We start from the raw sequence: 22,162 nt of genomic DNA, 5'->3' as shown, positions 1-22,162 counted from the left end.
TCCGTGTCATTGTTTATTTTTATTTTATGCAGTCAGATTGCGTGCTAATACTAGTCAGGGCCAACCGGTTACGAGACTTCGTAACCGGTCACACAGCTACTAAAATTATTGCATCTTATTCATTTAATTAAGCCCCCATGCAATATATTAATTTTTTGGTAATTTTATTTTTGTGATTTAGGATCGTACACTATTGTGGTACATGTACTTCGCTTTTGTAGAAACGAAACAATTTCTTCCTGCTTCACATATTACAGCCATAGTGACAAACAAACTTATTTTCGCAGCTCTTTTTATATACCTGCTACAGAGTACTAGCACGAGATGTCATACGCTTCCAGAGCTGATAAACATATCTCTATGAACGTTTTAAAACCACTAAGTTGGTGGCAGGTATGCTTCCGCAAGTCCAAATAAGAAACATTAATTTTATGGTGTCTCATAGAGAAACTACATTGGTCATAAGCATATTTCCAAAACGTCTTTAAAACAACGTGTTTTTGCCCACGATGCTATATTTCACAACAAACAGAAATTACAGCTGTTGCCACAGTCTACTAGCAGATATCAGGAGCTTACAGAAGTGGTGCAGCCTACTCCCATGAACGCCGTAAATAAATTCAGTGACTAGTAAGTATACTTCCCAGTCCGTGAAAGGGTACATTAATAGCAGATAACTAGTGTTGTTGTTATAGAAATACTTTCTCTGTCCATTGTGACTGAACTTGCGTCAAAGCGGCGATATATTGCTGTTGAAGAAATGGTACTTGTTATGGCTAATGTGGCTGTAAATAAATACGTGAAAGGAGCAGCTCCTTCAGTGAAATTGCTTTTCTGAAATCAAATAGTATAAATCAAGACATCGTGAGGAAAGGAAATAGTTAATTTACAAGTAATTTGTGGATGTTCTTTAATTGTTGTGCAGATTATTTCTGTATAAGGTGCTGATATTACTCAAGGTATAGAAACATCATACAATCCACTTCTGCCTCTAGTGGTGATTACTGCGGTCGTGCAGAGGAGCATGTCTGGAACGATGTGCAGCCAATTTACGCGAGTGGGATCGCGCGTTGATGCGAGCCGATCCGCCTTCCTCTGTTGAAGCAGATCTAGGCTGGAGAGCAGGAGAAGAAATAACTGTATGGTTACGTTGTTTCAATCAAATTTGGTACCATCATCATATTTCACGATTAACATCACACTACTGCTAATGTACCACACAAATTGTAGATAATAAACCACCTTGAATTCATGCTGTTACGATATGTTTGTGACAGTGTGCGATTTGTGCTTTTACCAGTGTGTGGGGGGGGGATATGTCTTATGGGGTTAGTATAATTATATATGTTACTAGCTTCGACCGTGGCGTTACCCACGGTTAAACAGTTATTTATAAATAGATGTTAATGCCGAAACTCACTATTCACGCGTATGCACTATCAGAAAAGCCATCCCTTGTTGTATCTTTAAAAGTACATTATAGGTAAAGCTTATTTACAAAATCATCTACATACAGGTATACGAGGGGAATTCAAAAAGTAAAGGCACATTTGTGAAAAGCTGTACTTATTCTGATGATAGAAAACTGAAACATGCGTTATTTTTCTACGTAACCTCCCTGGACTTCAATGCAGTTTTCCCGACGTTTTACAATCTTTTTTAGTTCATCAGAAAATACGTTTATCGGTTGCATCTGTAACCAATTTTGCACCGCAGCAATGACGTCTTCATCACTTTCAAATCTTCTTCCCTGTAGTGCTTCCGTTAAGGGTCCAAACATGTGAAAATCGCTTGGAGCCAGGTCTGGACTGTTTGGTAGATGCTCCAGCACCTCGAATCTTAACTCCTTTATCGTACCGGCTGTCCGTTTGGCAGAATGTGGGTGAGCGTTATCTTGCTGCAGGATGACACCTCTTCATAGTTTTCCACGACGTTTGGATCTGATTGCAGGTTTTAGTTTCGTACGCAACACATCACATCCACCATACAATACAGACCTGGCTGTAAAGCCTCGTTTACGCTGGGGCGACGTCTTGCAACATTTTGGCATGCTATGGAAATGTGGCGTACGTTGTCCTGACATTTAGTTCTAAATGTTTTGAAATGATTAACTACTACATAACACTTTTTCAAAATTAAAAAGCAAACATATTAATAGTAAACTTTCAGTGTTCGGCTCCACAAATTTAAATAATATGTAAAGTCTTACTCCAGTGCGTGGGAAATAAACATCCCAGGTTGGGATGCATAAACTAAAACCAGAGTAGGGGATGGTCTGATGCAGAGGGGGGGAAATCCCCCCCCCCCTGCAAATCGCACACTGCTTTGTGACGTCGACAGAGAGTACGTTGTCAGATTTGACAGTTGCTGTGCATACCTGTCACAGGGTCTAGTCACATTAATGTGACCACCGCCTATGTTCGACGCCAACGTGCAGTTACCACTCACAGATGGCAGGTGGCAGCACGAGTGGAGGGTACATAAAGCACGTCGGAGGGACGCGGAATACAGTGCAGTCGTTGTCATAATGCGGAAACGGATCGATTTATCAGACGTCCAAAAGGGCATACTCATTGGCTTTCTGGCTTAGAGCGGAAGCGTATCAGAAATGGCTAAGTTTGCAAACTGTTCACGTGCCTTATGCCTTGATTAAAGTGCACCTCGCATGGGAAAGCTGCACTATGCAAATGACGCGCCGAGGCAACTGTGGTACACCACAGGACATAGATGACAGGATTGGAGATATGTATGGGCGAATAGACGTGCAAGCTGTTGAGCATCTGACCGTCCAGATGTACCATTGGGTTAATAGCAGTGTCTTCTCCGTGACTGTTCAGTGAACGTTGCTGCGTATTTGCCTTCCCAGTGGGCACCTTGTTCATGCACCCATGCTGACAGCTGCTCATAGACGACGAAGGCTATAACTTGCGTGGCTATACCACAGCTGGACGTCACACTGAGAGGCGACAGGTGGCGTTTTAGGATGGATCGCGGTTTATGCTCCATCAGATAGTGAGCCGCGCTGCGGCTCGCGTTGGTACTGTTTGTAGGTTTCCGCCCTCTGTTGGAGGCCAGACCGTATCCTTTAGTTGGCACGGTTGCTGTTGTTTGTCTTCTTCTAAAAAATGGTTCAAATGGCTCTGAGCACTATGGGACTTAACATCTATGGTCATCAGTCCCCTAGAACTTAGAACTACTTAAACCTAACTAACCTAAGGACAGCACACAACACCCAGCCATCACGAGGCAGAGAAAATCCCTGACCCCGCCGGGAATCGAACCCGGGAACCCGGGCGTGGGAAGCGAGAACGCTACCGCACGACCACGAGATGCGGGCTGTCTTCTTCTCCTCTTGACTGGCGCCACTCGATTCGCAAGCGTTGCCTGTCCGCTAGTGGCAGCAGCGGCGGTTATCGATACGTAGTAACCGTTGCGATGTATTCGGGGCGACGTCGTCGTTTTTATGGGTCGTGTGAGAGCGCCAGTTCGGTTTGGGACTCAGGAGGAGCCAGGTCCGCGCAGTGCGAGAACACGGCGGGACCGCTGGTGGCGCGCGTGGACTGCCGCATGGAAGGCTTGTGGTCACGAGGGTGCACGACCTCGTCGTAAACCGGATCAGCAAGCTTTGAGATGAGCGCATTTCAATCCAAGTAGAGCGGAGTCAGTCACCCGTGTGGGCCTTGTATTACGTATGTGATGTCGTGACAGATTATCATCGCGCCGTCATGTCCAATTTGGTGGATCTGCATACCGCTTAGTACTTGAAAGACCCTACTGTGTTAAAAGCACTCGCCTCAGTGATTAGACGGTGTGGTTGCACATCTGTGAATTAATAAAGCCGTGAAGAGATTTGTTTCATTCTGCCAACCGTCGTCAGAGTTGCCAAAGTAAGTTCAGTGTGCATTTGTGTACCTACTAAATTTGATGTCACTCTTTTGGTTCAAGACAACATGTTAAATAAGAGTAGCTTGTTGCACGTGAATAACGTTTACTGCTCCCCAAAAAAAGTTAAGAAACTGGCAAGAACTCTTCTTGGTTCATGTCAAGACACAATAATTATATAGTAGTCCTAATTACGGACAAAATATTTAATGGCCCAAACCATAAATTAAGACACAGTGCACCAAGAGATAGCTGAAATACTAAAAATCATGAGAAATGACGAGACCAGCCCAGTCAGGGGCAGGTGAAATTGCTTTCAAGGAAACAAAATACGATTCTCTTACCAAACGTTTGGTGTACATGTTATCGTGTCGCGTCGACATTATTACCGATTAGCCGGCCTCTGTGACCGAGTGGTTCTAGGCGCTTCAGTCCGGAACTGCGCTGCTGCTATGGTCGCAGGTGCGAATCCTGCCTCGAGTATGGCTGTGTGTGATGTCCTTGGGTTAGTTTAAGTAATTCTAAGTCCAGGGGACTGATGACATCAGATGTTAAGTCCCACAGTGCTTAGAGCCATTTCAACCATTTGAATTACCGATTAGAACGCGGAAACTGATTTCTGACCATTTTGTATTGTGTTGCGCGATCAATGGCCGGTACCGATGTACCTAGCATGCACATTTGTGCATAATGGCGGCAACTCATTCGCGAACGATGGTCGTGAACTTGCACTTAATAAGAACTGGCTTCTACTGTTCTACCGGCTTGTCCTGAGAGCCTCCTGTCACTTCCGTGTCCCAAGACCCAACGACAGTGTCTGCCTCCGCCGACAGGACGAGATTCTCCGTGAACATGTAACAGCTCGTTAGACACCCTGAAGGCGGTGTCGGCGCCCTCACAGTTGGGACACCTGAAATAGCGGGTCCTCCCCAAAAACGACGGAGAGGTCTGTTCCTCCGCCGCCGATGACACAGACCTGGTGAACACCAGAGTGTAGCAGTTCGTTGGTCACTGTGGTGAAAACTGCTGCTCAGATTGTTGCTGTAGATGCAGTACGAAGCCCCAGAGCCGTACGACGAAAATTCCATCAGCAGCCGTTTACAGTGGCTGCATTCCTGCCAAGTCTTTCTGCAGTGTAACTGAAGCAACATCTCGTAGCCCTGTTGCATGGCCTCATTAAAATTCGGTGAGGCGTTAACAAGGGTGTCTTTGTCGCCTGAAGGGCATTCCTAACAAACATCAATTCCCCACGTCCAATCTCAAAGGTAACTAACTCTCACGACCACTCAAGCGTGTATTTAAAGCAAACCTGATTTGCATCGTCATAGTTGCACTACTGTTATGCAACTGGTGAGTAGTTTCAACAGACGTCATCTTTCAAATGTAGAAACACGCTTACAACCTTTAGTTCGTGTCGCGCAACTCGTCCTTGGTGTTGCGATTCTTTTTTCCGCCAGTGTATTATCGTTTGGTGTTTGAACTGCACAGTTCAGACACTGTGCTCTAAGGTCAAGTGCTAATATTGGGAAGGGCACATTTATTTTGACCGATTGTTTCTTTGTGAATGGAATTTGTATTGACTGATTTGATTCAGTGTGAAACAGTTAAGTAAATTTTGTGTAATAATTATTATACGTTATTATGCTGTTCAATAACTTTACTTGTGACGAAACTTTTTCTTAACTTAAATTTTTATCTCATTCGTCAGTTTGGCAGCGAGTTTGAATTTTATATTATAAGGGGTTTGTAACATATATTACAAAACGTTGTGCATGTAATCTACCCAGTCCTACCACTCTCGTGCTGCTCCACAACAAAGATTTGTTTCATCTTTGTTGATCCATTATGGAATGTGGGACAACGGCTGGCATGTATTTCTTGATGCAATAATTTATCAACAGCCTGCCCACTAAGAGCTGTTGCATAACGATTTGATTCACGGATCCAGTTATATGGCTCCTTCCGTGTACAGCGATTTTACGACTATGACGTGTGGGGCCTCAAGATGGCATCAATGTAATGCCGAAACTGGTAGCACATAAGAAGTTCATAAAAAGCCGGCCGGTGTGGCCGTGCGGTTCTAGGCGCTTCAGTCTGGAACCGCGTGACCGCTACGGTCGCAGGTTCGAATCCTGCCTCGGGCATGGATGTATGTGATGTCCTTAGGTTAGTTAGGTTTAAGTAGTTCTAAGTTCTAGGGGACTGCTGAGCACAGATGTTAAGTTCCATAGTGCTCAGAGCCATTTGAACCATTTGAACCAACTTCTACAATACAAACGGCTGTTGGTAAATTATTGCATCAAGAAAGATTTATTTCGTCCGTTTCTTAATCTTACCTTATAATTCAGGCATTGGTCGTCGCAGCCAGTTTTCCTATATTCAATAACTACGTCACCTGTCCAAGAAAAACAAAACGTTTTACAAGATATTTGGCTGAGGCCAGTTATATGGTACGTAGGTAAGAATACTAAAAGTAATTTCAGAAGTAAAGTATAATTAATCCAACAAAAGCAAGTATAGCAGTGAGAAGTGGCTAAAATATTCCATCCAGCTATCTACTGCCGAGTGCCCCACATGTTCAATATTAAAATACAAAATTGTTTCTATTAATTCCTACTGCAAACAATACTACCCACGAGGGCATCAAAAGCTTCCTACCATCGCAGTCTAAATGACACAACGCAGTGAAACATCCGACACTGAAATGACAGTGAGTGTTCATAACATGTTGATACTTCATCATGGAGATTGGTTTTAAAGTTTCTTGACCACATTAAATGACTGGAATACATGTGTAGATATATGTTGTTGCGCTTATTTTATTTTCATTAAATTTTTTCCTGTCGACAGCCGAAGTTCTTAAATTTTCTTTTCGTGCGAGTCAATACTTTCCTCTTTTGCAAAATATGTATCTCATCAATTTATAAGAATACTTTCAAGGGCATTTATTGCGTTTCAGTACTTGTGAATGTGTTCTTTAATTTACTATACTGTAGTATTCCAAGTTTGCAAACTTACATAACCATCAATCAAAAATAGAATCGAAACTTAAAATAAAGTAAACATTTATACTTTTTCATTCTAAGAATGGTAAATCAAAAGTACTTTCAAAGCCTAACACTAAATTTTTGATACTTTTGTAAGAAGCAACAAATTCAGATGCCCTTAATGATAGGTGCATGAGTGATCAAGAAGTGAAAAGATTATGGCCATCAAAAATCGTGAAACTTTTAAAATGCTGTTATTCACAATTAACTAAAAACATTGCACTCATCAGCTGTTCAGATAAATGTAAGAGTAATATACAAACCACACGTAAGGGGATCTGGTTCATAATTAGTCTGTCTTGCCAGTTCTTTGCACCGATCAGAACATTTCACCTTTGCAGAGCTGGCTCCTGCAAAAAGATACAATGTTACAGTGTAAACGTGAGTTATATATGTATTCTATATGTTATCCATCTTACACGAGAGGCGCCTTGCCACGGTTCGCGCGGCTTCCCCAGTCGGAGCTTCGAATCCTCCCTCGGGCATGAGTGTGTCTTTTGCCCTTAGCGTAAGTCAGTTTAAGTTAGATTAAGTAGTGTGTAAGCCTAGGGACCGATGACCTCAGCAGTTTGGTCCCATAAGAACTTACGACAAATTTCCAAATTTACACCACAGAAAAAGAGACTTGGCTTGTCTGAAAGACCTAAAGGATAGTACAGTTTTTACTGTCCGATTAAAAAGGTTCACGATGCGCCAACTCGGTGATGTGCCTATACCTTCCACCTAAGTGAGTATAGTTCTGTCAGCTGCAAAAAGTTAGCGCATTAACATCGTACCTATAGAAATTACATTCACTCGCGTGTAATACGAGTACATCGTTGTAAATGTACACACTTTGTACACAACAAGAAGATTATTCAGTTTCACCAACACGAGCGTTCTTCCATTACACCCCACACACCTCACTGCATACCGTCACATTCTTATAGATGTAAATACGCTAGAGAAGAGAAGCAGTGTGTGAGATATCGGTAAAACTTGAGCTCCAGACTTCTCACTGGACGTTACAACATCCATTGTCTATTCCTCCCAGCGCTCAGAGCTCAGATTGCGTCACACAACTTGTAGGAACGTTAATCATGTTAACCGTCTCTCTCTAAAATAAAGTCCCCAGTAACCGAGTGGTGTCAAATAATCTGTGAATCAACAATGGAGGCAAAATTCAGAAACTTGTTGATAAGCTCAGTTTGCTCAACAACAACGTATGCCTACACGAACAGCGCAAAATGCAGAATTGCGTGAAACATTGAACAACAGGTATGTCAAGTCAAACACGGTCACTGAACGCTACGAAGAATTCAGAAACCTGTTGAAACTGGGAAGGGCAATACGTCTGCAACGCCTAAATGAGGCGTGCTCATTCGACTGTATTCAACGATGCGAGATCCGAAGTTGTGTAGCTCGGGTTCTAACAACCCTACCACAACAAAGGTCAAAAATTAATTGTGATTGTAGTGTTGCTCACGCTGCTAAATACTGCATTTTCGGGCAACAACAAAGTTATATTATGTGGCAGCTGTCATTAGAGCACAGTTAATAAAGTCATTTCTTGAAATAATGGATAAACTAGGCACTCATCTTTTCGTGTTTCACACGCTGGTCTCATTGTGAACTAATGGCTCAATTGTCGAAAATCTAGGTGGGGATGATTCCAAGCTCGAATGCAAGGAGGCCTAGGTGTTATTCTGCGATATTCAAAAGTTTTATAGATGTGTTTCGTAAACCATTCTTGAAGATTAAACTTTTGCAAAGTTATGAGAATGGTGATGTAAAAAAGTAATCAGCACTCCGAATTTTAGTTACACTTCTTTTTTATTACTTTTGTTGCAATATCACGAAACTCGTTCCAAAGCATCACTTCGCAATATAAAACATACTCGAAAATATCTTCCTCGCTGTTAAAGTTCACTTTTCATAAACTGATTACAATTTGCGTCTTTTTAACATGACGACCAAAGCTTGACTCTCCAATAAACGCTTACGCGCCCAAAAATCAGAGTTACAAGTACGTCAATGATCATAGTGACAAAAGAAAGAATACACATAAGAATGATATCATTGTAATATATACATATCGATGTATTGAAGTACCTCTACTTTATTTAAATCAAATTTGAATGTTGTCACAGAAATATGTTAACTATTTTACAGAAACACAGTAGAATATTGCTGGTATCGAGAGGTTGAGGTGAGGTGCCGTAATGGTTACGTAATTCAAGAACCATTACAGGGTGAAGGAAAAACGGAATCAGATGACGAAGACAATGAATTTTTTTCAGCTCTAGTCAGCCCCCATGCTGAGGAGAATCATCACTTGCAAGAAGTCCAAGATTGAATAATTCTGATACAAGGCTTGTAAGGAAAGTAAGGTCCGATCGGTCGCGAAACGAAAACCACGGTGAAAATTTAAAAAAAAAATTGTAATCGCAGCAGTTAGCCACACCTTCCAGCTACCTCTCTAAATAGTCGCCGCTCCGACTTAGACATTTGTCGTGACGTTGTACAAACTTTCCAGTAGCCTCGTCACGGGAAGCAGCCGCCTGTACTTTCCGCCAATTCTCTAAGCTAGTCTGCCTTTCGTTGTTTATGCCAAAATATCTTCGTAGCCAGTGGTTCGTATATGCATAGATGACGAACGGAAGGAGCCAATTAAGGGCTGTATTGTGGGTGATCAAACACTTCCGACCGAAAATGATTCAGGGGCGTCTTCATTGCCCCTGCAGAATACGGCTGAAAATTGTCTTGAAGAAAGAAACGCATGACATTTATATTATGTGGGCTGCATAGCTTCAGGCGAAATCTCTCACCAGATCCACATGCTTGGCGGGAGACGCTGTTGTTTCAGGCATTTCTGCGTGATCACTTTGCGCCCTGAACTGAAAACGGTGACGTGAAGCGATCGACAGATACACTAGAGACAGTTCCAAACACAGCTGTGCAAAGCTCCATCGGATACTAAAATGTAGACTTTCACGGGCGGAAATGTCATGTCCATTATAATTTCCAGGCTGTTATACAGTGGTCGGTTGATGAATTCTGTGTCAATTCCCAACGTTTCGTCCCCGTCTGCAGGAGACATCTTCAAGGGGGTCTGTAGCTCAATGGAAGGTCCAACACACCCACTGGCTCGCTACTGACTGCCGCTAAATTCCGTGTCCGCGCGCTCCCGCGCCGCGGCGTGACGTCACGTGTTTTGAAAACGTCAGTGCAACTGGCCGCTGTCCGTTGCCGTCGGACGCCGTTGCCATCACCCAGTAGTGAACGGGTGGTACAAACCGTGAATAACTGTGTGCGCTGCATCTGCAACAATCGGCAGTACCCATATCATTGCCTCATACTCTCGAATAGGACTATTATGGCTGGACAAGTCACGTGACTACCGAAAGCTATGCCTACATCATCGACTCTTCAAAGCGGATGTATCCCAGTATTTCTTAGCATCAAAGGTCACATCCTGTCATCTCGTCACACCCATGATACAAGGACTCGCTTATGGAGAATAAAATAATCTTCACAAGATACATAGCGACTGACTGACGCAAATCCTTCCACAGTAAGAATGAGATTTATACTAACAAAACAGGAAAAAGACATCTGTTCCTAATTATTTGCTTCTATTCGTCCCTAAAACTGATCCTATTGTGAATGTAATGGACGCCTTCAACAAGAAGGCTAATACACTACTGGCCATTAAAATTGCTACACCACGAACATGACGTGCTACAGAAGCGAAATTTAACCGACAGGAAGAAGATACTGTGATATGCAAATGATTAGCTTTTCAGAGCATTCACACAAGGTTGGCGCCGGTGGCGACACCTACAACGTGCTGACATGAGGAAAGTTTCCAACCGATTTCTCATACACAAACAGCAGTTGACCGGCGTTGCCTGGTGAAACGTTGTTGTGATGCCTCGTGTAAGGAGGAGAAATGCGTACCAGCACGTTTCCGACTTTGATAAAGGTCGGATTGTAGCCTATCGCGATTGCCGTTTATCGTATCGCGACATTGCTGCTTGCGTTGGTCGAGATCCAATGACTGTTAGCAGAATAAGGAATCGGTGGGTTCAGGAGGGTAATACGGAACGCCGTGCAGGATCCCTACGGCCTCGTATCTCTAGCAGTCCAAATGACAGGCATCCGCATGGCTGTAACGGATCGTGCAGCCACGTCTCGATCCCTGAGTCAACAGATGGGGACATTTGCAAGACAACAACCAACTGCACGAACAGTTCGACGACGTTTGCAGCAGCATGGACTATCAGATCGGAGACCATGGCTGCGGTTACCCTTGACGCTGCATCACAGACAGGAGCGCCTGCGATGCTGTACTCGACGATGAAAGTGGGTGCACGAAAGGCACAACGTCATTTTTTCGGATGAATCCAGGTTCTTTTTACAGCATCGTGATGGTCGTATTCGTGTTTGGCAACATCGCAGTGAAAGCACTTTGCAAGCGTGTATTCGTCATCGCCATACTGGCGTATCACCCGGCGTGATGGTATGGGGCGCCATTGGTTACACGTCTCGGTCACCTCTTGTTCGCATTGACTGCACTTTGAACAGTGGACGTTACATTTCAGATGTGTTACGACCCGTGACTCTACCCTTCATTCGAACCCTGCGAAACCCTACATTTTAGCAGGATAATGCACGACCGCATGTTGTAGGTCCTGTACGGGCCTTTCTGGATACAGAAAATGTTCGACTGCTGCCCTGGCCAGCACATTTTCCAGATCTCTCACCAATTGAAAACGTCTGGTCAATGGTGGCCGAGCAACTGGCTAGTCACAATACCCCAGTCACTACTCTTGATGAACTGTGGTATCGTGTTGAAGCTGCATTGGCAGCTGTACCTGTACACGCCATCCAAGCTCTGTTTGACTCAATGCCCTGGCGTATCAAGGCCGTTATTGCGGCCAGAGGTGGTTGTTCTGGGTACTCATTTCTCAGGATCTATGTACCCAAATCGCGTGAAAATGTAATCACATGTCACTTCTAGTATAATACATTTGTCCAAAGAATACCCGTTTATCATCTGCATTTCTTCTTGGTGTAGGAATTTTAGTGGCCAGTAGTGTAGTTACAGCATCTTAACAATCATCTGGCCAATGACTACATGAAAGCGATACGCATTGTAAGAACCAAGTATAAGTTAGAGAGGTGGAAAAATAAGTGTGTGCATCATAGGTCAAGCATTAATGTACGACTGGCGTTGAATAAGTAATGCAGAACATTTTCTTTCTCAGCCAATTTCGACTGAAAAAATGCGGCGACATCGTGAAATACTCGTGCTTAAGACCTTATAGTTTCATGAAGTCCCGATAGCCTTCAAAATGTTGTCTGTAACGGAGATGCGTTCAAACCAGAGAGCTGTCATTGAGTTTCTTTTGGTAGAAAACCGGAGCACCGCAGGTGTTCATACGCGCTTGCAGAGTGTCTACGGAGGCCTGGAAGTGAGCAAAAGCACGGTGAGTCGTTGGGCGAGGCGTCTGTCAGCATCGCAACAAGATCGCGCAAACCTGTCCCACCTCCCCCGTGCCTCCCGGCCGCATGCAGCTGCGACTCCTGCAGTGTTGGAACGGGCGTATTCGTGGCCAAGAAAACGCAAACAAACTGCTCCTTCTCCATGACAACGCAAGGCGCACCCGAGAGGACCTCACCAAACCTCGTTGGACTGTTCTCCCTCATCCACCCTACAGCGCTGATCTCGCATAACCCGACTTTTATCTGTTTGGCACGATGAAGGATGCACTCCGCGATAAGCAGTACGCGGATAATGGGGGGGTTATTGACGCAGGAAGACGTTGGCTCTGATGTCGACCATTAGAGTGGTACCACGTGGGCACGCAAGCCCCCTCAGCAAGGTGGCGTGAGGCCGTCACACTGAACAAAAATTATGTTGAAAGATAGGGTTTTGTAGCCAAGAGAGTGGGAAACAATATGGTGTGTTGAAATACTGAACAAACCAACCTACCTTCATAAAATTTTGTGTCGCATTACTTATTGAGCGTCTGTCGCAGAATCCCAGCTGTGTGCACCCATAAAAGAGAATCATACGTAAACTCATTCTCTGTTGTTGTTGTCCGCCCCTTCAATAAGCTGCGCCACACACGGGGCACAGTTCCGTGGCCTCTTGTCTTTACGAAACAGCCGAATCAGTTCCTTCAGCGTAGCCAATAACATTATCCTAAAAACTTAACAAATACATCCAATTTCTTGCTGTGAATCAATAAGCAAATGTTGCCATCTTCTCCCAGTTATGTTTCCATTTTTTCCATTTGTTAATCAATCACACAACACACCCCGTCCTCTTTTTAACATTAGTCTGTATCACGTTTAGTCAGGCATTTCATTAATATTTAATGTACAAATTGAAAGTTTTTTTTAAAATTAGTATGTGTATACTTTTCTTTGCCTTAAAATTAATTTGTTTAATTTTGTTATATATATATATGCAATGAATGCTCAAAATGATGTCCGTCAACCTCAATGCATTTGGCAATGCGAGTAACAACATTCCTCTCAACAGCGAGTAGTTCGCCTTCCGTAATGTTCGCACATGCACTGACAATGCGCTGACGCATGTTGTCAGGCATCTTCGGTGGATCACGATAGCAAATATCCTTCAAATTTCCCCACAGAAGGAAATCCGGGGACGTCAGATCCGGTGAACGTGCTGGCCATGGTATGGTGCTTCGACGACCAATTCACCCATCATGAAATATGTTATTCAATACCGCTTCAACCGCACGCGAGCTATGGGCCGGACATCCATCATGTTGGAATTCTGTCAATGCAATGAATCATCTTGTAGTAACAACGGTAGAACACTACGCAGAAAATGAGCATACATTGCACCATTTAGTTGCCATCGATACCATGGGGGCCAATTATCCTTCCTCCCATAATACCGCACCATTCATTAACCCGCCAAGATCGCTGATGTTCCACTTGTCGCAGCCATCGTGGATTTTCCGTTGTCCAGTATCGCATATGATGCCGGTTTCTGTTACCGCTGTTGGTGAATGACGCTTTGTCGCTAAATAGAACGCGTGCAAAAGATCTGTCATCGTCCCGTAATTTCTCTTGTGCCCAGTGGCAGAACTGTACACGACGTTCAAAGTCGTCGCAATGCAATTCCTGGTGCATAGAAATATGGTACGGGTGCAATCGAAGTTGATGTAGCATTCTCAACACCGACGTTTTTGAGATTCCCGATTTTCACGCAATTTGTCTGCTACGATGTGCGGATTAGCCACGACAGCAACTAAAACACCTACTTGGGCATCATCATTTGTTGCAGGTCGTCGTTGACGTTTCACATGTGGATGAACACTTCCTGTTTTCTTAAATAGCGTAACTATCCGGCGAACGGTCCGGACACTTGGATGATGTCGTCCAGGATACCGAGCAGCATACATAGCACACGCCCGTTGGGCATTTTGACCACAATAGCCATACATCCATACATCAACACGATATCGACCTTTGCCGCAATTGGTAAACGGTCCATTTTAACACGGGTAATGGATCACGAAGCAAATACCGTCCGCACTGGCGGAATGTTATGTGATACCACGTACTTATACGTTTGTGACTATTACAGCGCCATCTGTCACAAAGCGAAAAAAGTGGTCCAACTAAAACATTCATATTTCTTTACGTACTACACGAATATGTAATAAAAAATGGGGGTTCCTATTTTTAAAAAAACGCAGTTGATATCCGTTTGACCTATGGCAACGCCATCTAGCGGGCCAACCATAGCGCCATCTGGTTTCCCCCTTCAAGCTAGACGACTTTCGTTCTTTGTAGTTTTTTCGTTTGATGGTTATTTCGTGAGATATTTGGCCTGATCACCATCAATGGACCACCCTATATATATACGCCCATTGCACCCGATTCTCGAAAGTAAAATTACTTTTAATGTTTTTGTACTCTGCTCATTAACAAATACTGCTCATTAACAATACTGCTCGCGTTGGTCGAGATCCGATGAATGTTAGCAGAATATGGAATCGGTGGGTTCAGGAGGGTAATACGGAACGCCGTGCTGGATCCCAACGGCCTCGTATCACTAGCAGTTGAGATGTCAACAGATGGGGGCGTTTGCAAAAGAACAACCATCTGCGCGAACAGTTCGACGACGTTTGCAGCAGTATGGACTACCAGCTCGAAGACCATGGCTGCGGTTACCCTTGACGCTGCATCACTGACAGGAGCGCCTGCGATGGTGTACTCAACGACGAACCTGGGTGCACGAATGGCAAAACGTCATTTTTTCGGATGAATCCAGGTTCTGTTTACAGCATCATGATGGTCGCAACCGTGTTTGCGGACAGCGCGGTGAACGGACATTGCAAGCGTGTATTCGTCATCGCCATACTGGCGTATCACCCGGCTTGATGGTATGGGGGGTGCCATTGGTCTCGGGCACCTCTCGTTCGCATTGACGGCACTTTGAACAGTGGACGTCACATTTCAGATGTGTTACGACCCGTCGCTCTACCCTTCATTCGTTCCTTGGGAAACCCTACAGTTCAGCATGATAATGCACGACCGCATGTTGCAGGTCCTGTACGTGCCTTTCTGGATACAGAAAATGTTCGACTGCTGCCCTGGCCAGCACATTGTCCAGATCTCTCACCAATTGAAGCGTCTGGTCAATGGTGGCCGAGCAACTGGCTCGTCACAATACGCCAGTCACTACTCTTGATGAACTGTGGTATCGTGTGGAAGCAGTATGGTCAGCTGTACCTGTACACGCTCCGTTTGACTCAATGCCCAGGCGTATCAAGGCCGTTATTACGGCCAGAGGTGGTTGTTCTGGGTACTGACTTCTCAGGATCTATGCACCCAAATTGCGTGAAAATGTAATCATTTGTCAGTTCTAGTGTAATATATTTGTCCAATGTATACCCGTTTATCATCTGCATTTCTTCTTGGTGTAGCAATTTTGATGGCCAGTAGTGTAGTCTGGGGTGCGATAAGCTACAACTGTCGTTCAGCTTTTGTGTTCCTGGAGGGGACGCTAACCAGCGCTCGGTATATGCTGAATGTAGTTAGACCCATTCTTTCAGCGTCCTTGCAATGAAAAGGAAGCAGAATGCTGGCGGGCCTTTTCGAGGAGTACCATCACTTCCCGCAGTGTTCTAAGCGTTGTTCTTGGACTGCGTCTGCAAGACCTCTCAGCTGTTGACAATAAATGTCAGCAGTTATGGTTACACCTCAGGAAAATAATTCGTAGTACATCACACCGTCGCTGTTCCACCAGATGCATGACATTATCTTTTGCGGATGTCTTTGTACGGTGAGATGCTCATTTGTTTGGGATGAAACATTCCTTTCATTTCCTTTTGTCAGCGTGAAGAAATCCGTTCTCGTCACCAGTAACAATACAGGATAGGAACGGTCTGTGTTCTTCATGAGCAAATTGATGACAAGCGAGCAGAGATGCACATTTTGCCGCCCGCTGATTTTTGTGATTTTGGCTTAGAGAATGCGATACCCGTACACTAGAGTTTTGAACCTTCCCCATCGCATGCCAATGTCGGACGATGGTGGAATGACCACAGTTCATAAATAAGCCATTGCTCGAGTACACTGACGGGGATTGTTGTGAATTAAAGCGTTTACACGATCTTCATCAGACACCGAAGGTCTTCCTGAACGCGGAGAGTCACTAATGTCAAAACGATTCTGCTCAAACGAGAAAACCATTTTTTTTTTGCTGCCACCTCTCTATTGAACAACAAATGTCGGAAACGTCACGATTTCTCCACTTGGCACTCCATTTTCTAGCGTCCACAGCTCCATACACTACCTCTAAATGAAAAAATGACAATGTGTAAACTGGAATAGCAGCAGTAAACTACAAATAAAAAACGAGAACCGATAAACAAACCCACAGCAACCGAAATACCAACATGTAAAATGAAAACGCTACGAATTCATGGGCAATGTTAATATGTCCTCCATACGGAATACTGTGCGATGCTATGTTTGTACGATTCTCCTGCGTGAACCATTCCTCAAATGCGATATTTACAACTTCGGTCTCCATTTTTCTGTGCTCAGCTACCAGACCAGATACAAACAATCATCGTATTTTAACTGTTTCTCTACTGTACGCAGCACACGTGGTGTAAAATGTGACTATATCCTTCCGCTTTTAGCGTTTTCCGAAGCGCAATATGTGGACGACATTCTAATCAGGAAATACACCCCGATTACATAACACCACCTACTCTGCACTTCAACGTTAGTATAATACATGGTGGCAGGTAAAGTTCTCGAGGGTTTGCGAGGCCCAAATCCTCCCTTCGGATTCTTATATTGTGTAGCGTGATTCTTCACTCCTAATCTCTCCTTTGCTGTCATCAGCTGTACAATGACGTCGTTCCTTACACCACCTCAAACGTTGTTTATCATCGACTGTAACATGTGTAGCCGGCCGCTGTGGCCGAGCGGTACTAGGCGTTTCAGTCCGGAACCGCGCTGCTGCTACAGTCGCAGGTTCGAATCCTGTCTCGGGCATGGATGTGTGTGATGTCCTTAGGTTAGTTAGGTTTAAGTAGTTCTAAGTTCTAGCGGACTGATGACCTCATATGATAAGTCCCGTAGTGCTCAGAGCCATTTGAACCAGTAGACATGTGTGGGTTATAAGGAGCTGCTTGACCATTCTACCCCATTCTTTTTAGTTCCCTACGCTGGCCTGAAAGCCGGTAGCACTTTGGAGCTCACGAATTATTGCTCCCGCTGATGCCATGCGATTTTTTACAGTCGTCCTCTGCAGTCCTCGACTGTTGCTGTCAATCAGTACACAAGGACTGCTTGCTCTTGCTTCAGCTGTGGTTGTTTCTTCGAGCTTCTGCTTCACAGTCACATCACCAATAATCGACTTGGGCAGCTTTAAAAGAGTTAAAATGCCCATGATGGATCTCTTACTTTGGTGGAGTCCAGTGACAAATCTGAGCAGGAAACCAGTGAGCTCTGGAGGCCAACCCATTGTTTTGTTACTGCTTCTCTACTGAAAACCAAATACTTGTCTTCTTTTATACTGGCGAGCCTGCGTCTCGTGACATCTAGTGGTCATTTCGGCAGTAGACCTACACTCCTGGAAATGAAAAAAAGAACACATTGACACCGGTGTGTCAGACCCACCATACTTGCTCCGGACACTGCGAGAGGGCTGTACAAGCAATGATCACACGCACGGCACAGCGGACACACCAGGAACCGCGGTGTTGGCCGTCGAATGGCGCTAGCTGCGCAGCATTTGTGCACCGCCGCCGTCAGTGTCAGCCAGTTTGCCGTGGCATACGGAGCTCCATCGCAGTCTTTAACACTGGTAGCATGCCGCGACAGCGTGGACGTGAACCGTATGTGCAGTTGACGGACTTTGAGCGAGGGCGTATAGTGGGCATGCGGGAGGCCGGGTGGACGTACCGCCGAATTGCTCAACACGTGGGGCGTGAGGTCTCCACAGTACATCGATGTTGTCGCCAGTGGCCGGCGGAAGGTGCACGTGCCCGTCGACCTGGGACCGGACCGCAGCGACGCACGGATGCACGCCAAGACCGTAGGATCGTACGCAGTGCCGTAGGGGACCGCACCGCCACTTCCCAGCAAATTAGGGACACTGTTGCTCCTGGGGTATCGGCGAGGACCATTCGCAACCGTCTCCATGAAGCTGGGCTACGGTCCCGCACACCGTTAGGCCGTCTTCCGCTCACGCCCCAACATCGTGCAGCCCGCCTCCAGTGGTGTCGCGACAGGCGTGAATGGAGGGACGAATGGAGACGTGTCGTCTTCAGCGATGAGAGTCGATTCTGCGTTGGTGCCAATGATGGTCGTATGCGTGTTTGGCGCCGTGCAGGTGAGCGCCACAATCAGGACTGCATACGACCGAGGCACACAGGGCCAACACCCGGCATCATGGTGTGGGGAGCGATCTCCTACACTGGCCGTACACCACTGGTGATCGTCGAGGGGACACTGAATAGTGCACGGTATATCCAAACCGTCATCGAACCCATCGTTCTACCATTCCTAGACCGGCAAGGGAACTTGCTGTTCCAACAGGACAATGCACGTCCGCATGTATCCCGAGCCACCCAACGTGCTCTAGAAGGTGTAAGTCAACTACCCTGGCCAGCAAGATCTCCGGATCTGTCCCCCATTGAGCATGTTTGGGACTGGATGAAGCGTCGTCTCACGCGGTCTGCACGTCCAGCACGAACGCTGGTCCAACTGAGGCGCCAGGTGGAAATGGCATGGCAAGCCGTTCCACAGGACTACATCCAGCATCTCTACGATCGTCTCCATGGGAGAATAGCAGCCTGCATTGCTGCGAAAGGTGGATATACACTGTACTAGTGCCGACATTGTGCATGCTCTGTTGCCTGTGTCTATGTGCCTGTGGTTCTGTCAGTGTGATCATGTGATGTATCTGACCCCAGGAATGTGTGAATAAAGTTTCCCCTTCCTGGGACAATGAATTCACGGTGTTCATATTTCAATTTCCAGGAGTGTATATAGGGATGCCTATATACTTTTGTTCAGACACTGTATCACTATCGTTATTTGTATAATATCAAATCTTTTAGTTCTTGTAAAAGTGGTGTAAAATATTTGTTACTGTTATCATATCTCCTGCTTGAAATTAGTACCAAAGGTAAAGAGTAATATCGCCTAGTTATTTTAAGGATAGACATCATTTTCATCTCCTCACCGAACACAGCTATAGATTAAATGAACTACAGTAAAATACTGAGATTGTTCTTTAAAACCCTTCAAGAAATCATCCGTCTGGTTTTCGCAATAAGAACTAAGTCCTCAGCCTTCTGACTGATTTCAAGTGGGGAGCCACGAATTCTTCTCCTTTGCCAACCTCATCATCTCAGAATAGCACTTGCACCTTACGTCCTCAATTATTTGTTCCACTTAACTCCATAATGCTGAAGTAACTGACTAGTAATCTCTTTTTCCCGCCTGCTTTCCTAAGTAATGATGTGTTTGTTATCTTCGTTTGGCATAAGTGATCCTTCTCTCATTCTCCTTTTAGTCTCCTCCTTACTTTACGATTAATAAAATTTGCCCTGTGGTGTCACAGACGGAATTTTTCTTTTATCCCAAATGACGAAAGGGCAAAACTCGTGTCACAGTAATGTCTGTTTCGACAGAAAGTAAAAACCGAGGAACAGACAACTCTAGAGATGAAGTCACACAGAGTAGCCGCAAAAAGGGTTGCTGCATCTCAAGCGTGAACGGAAATTAATGTAATGGAGAAAAAATTTGACTGAAGTGTTTATGATTCATACAGTTGATTCCCACTTCATCACTCAAACGATATTTAGTTAAGGATAATTTATTATTCTTGAATTTTTTCCTGAAATTTAAAGAACAAGGATGTGTGTACACCTCTAGTGTAAAGGGAGGTGGGTTCACCTCACACAAGACGTTACTACGTGCTGTTGGAACTGCTCGCTTACCGACACAGGCGGCGATCACGACGACAGCGATGAGTGCCTTCTGCATGGCGATTGATAGTCAGAAGTCAGCAACGGGTGTCGCCAACGTTACCCTTTATATACGAGTACGCGCCCACTGTTTCGGAACGAAAATTTAAGCGGAAAAAAATATCAGCTGTAGCGATAACAACTGCGACCTGCATTTCCATCGTTTCTTACAACCTGCTTCTAATAATCAGTAGCACGTTGAAATGAGAGTTAATAACTGTCCAACGAGGAAAAGGAAGCGAAATTCTTTGACGTTATCATAAGAGAGTAGCGTGGACACGCTAGTAAGCCTGATAACGAATGCCTTGTATAAAGTATAGTTTCAGACAGTTTTTTCAAAACATTAAGTTTTTACCTGCACGAGTACTGCGATAAGGTCTGACACACGTGCCTTGGACACTATCCACGTAACTCGTAAGTAGTTACTGGGCAGGAGTGCAAGGTCACAAAAGGCCAAAGATGTTTATGGCGTTTGACGCCCCACATACTCTGATCAGCCAGAACATTATGACCACCGAACTGCTATTGACGTTAAACCCGTCCATGCGAAAGCAGCGTCGTCTCTCAAGGAATGACTCCTAGACAGACACGCGCACGTTGCATTTAGTATCAGCAAGCATGCTGTCAGTGTGTAGAATGGGGAAGGCGCGCGATCTATCTTGAGTTTGACCGAAGGCAGATTGTGATGGTCCAGAGACTAAGCACGAGCATTTCGGGAACTGCCGACTTGTCGTGTGTTCGAGCAGTGCTGTGTGGAGTATCTAGAACACGTGGCACAATCAAGGTGAATCCACGTCCAGACGTCGTGGGGTTGGGTGACCACCCCTCATTACAGATGTAGGACACCATAGGCTGGGTAGACTGTTAAACAGAACATGAAGCGAACTGTGGCGCAACTTACCGGGTGATCAAAAAGTCAGCATAAATTTGAAAACTTAATAAACCACGGAATAATGTAGATAGAGAGGTAAAAATTGACACACGACTGCGCATGACAGTCGTGTATAAAAGGAGCTGTAATGAGAGAGAGAATCTGATGCGCCAGTAGTCGCAGCTTGTTGACGTTACTTGAAAAGGCGCTTTTACGAGGTTCTAAGTTCTAAGTTCTAAGGCCTCCGATTTTTTTTTCTCCGGACTGAAAAGAGATAGAAACATGCGCATTGTTTTCAAATGAGGCCGCGTTCATTGTCAATACGTCCCAGAGATGGCAGCACCGTACGGCAAATGAAATTTTACCGCCAGCGGCGAGAATGACAACTGTTTTAAATAATTAAAATGGCGCCGTTTTCCTTACTTGAACAGCGTGCAATCATTCGTTTTCTGAATTTGCGTGGTGTGAAACCAATTGAAATTCATCGACAGTTCAAGGAGACATGTGGTGATGGAGTTATGGATGTGTCGAAAGTGCGTTCGTGGGTGCGACAGTTTAATGTAGGCAGAACATCATGTGACAACAAACCGAAACAACCTCGGGCTCGCACAAGCCAGTCTGACATGATCGAGAAAGTGGAGAGAATTGTTTTGGAGGATCGCCGAATGACTGTTGAACAGATCGCCTCCAGAGTTGGCATGTCTGTGGGTTCTGTGCACACAATCCTGCATGACGACCTGAAAATGCGAAAAGTGTCATCCAGGTGGGTGCCACGAATGCTGACGGACGACCACATGGCTGCCCATGTGGCATGTTGCCAAGCAATGTTGACGCCCAAC

General features: G+C 45.0%; 1 protein-coding gene across 1 annotated transcript; it reads right to left on the bottom strand.

Annotated features, from left to right (window-relative positions):
- Positions 1-960: 960 nt before the first annotated feature.
- On the bottom strand, positions 961-20,476 carry LOC126092608 (uncharacterized). The gene is made up of 4 exons (XM_049908310.1): positions 20,426-20,476; positions 7,193-7,279; positions 6,219-6,277; positions 961-1,114 (listed from the first exon to the last, which is right to left on the bottom strand). The coding sequence occupies exons 1-4, from the start codon at positions 20,469-20,471 to the stop codon at positions 992-994; spliced, it is 315 nt and encodes a 104-aa protein (XP_049764267.1). The 5' UTR covers positions 20,472-20,476; the 3' UTR covers positions 961-991.
- Positions 20,477-22,162: the final 1,686 nt, after the last annotated feature.

Source organism: Schistocerca cancellata, chromosome 7 (genome assembly GCF_023864275.1).
Source record: "Schistocerca cancellata isolate TAMUIC-IGC-003103 chromosome 7, iqSchCanc2.1, whole genome shotgun sequence".
Classification (NCBI taxonomy): Eukaryota; Metazoa; Arthropoda; class Insecta; order Orthoptera; family Acrididae; genus Schistocerca; species Schistocerca cancellata.
Note: the sequence above shows the minus strand (reverse complement) of the source record. Positions and strands in the feature narration are given on the sequence as shown.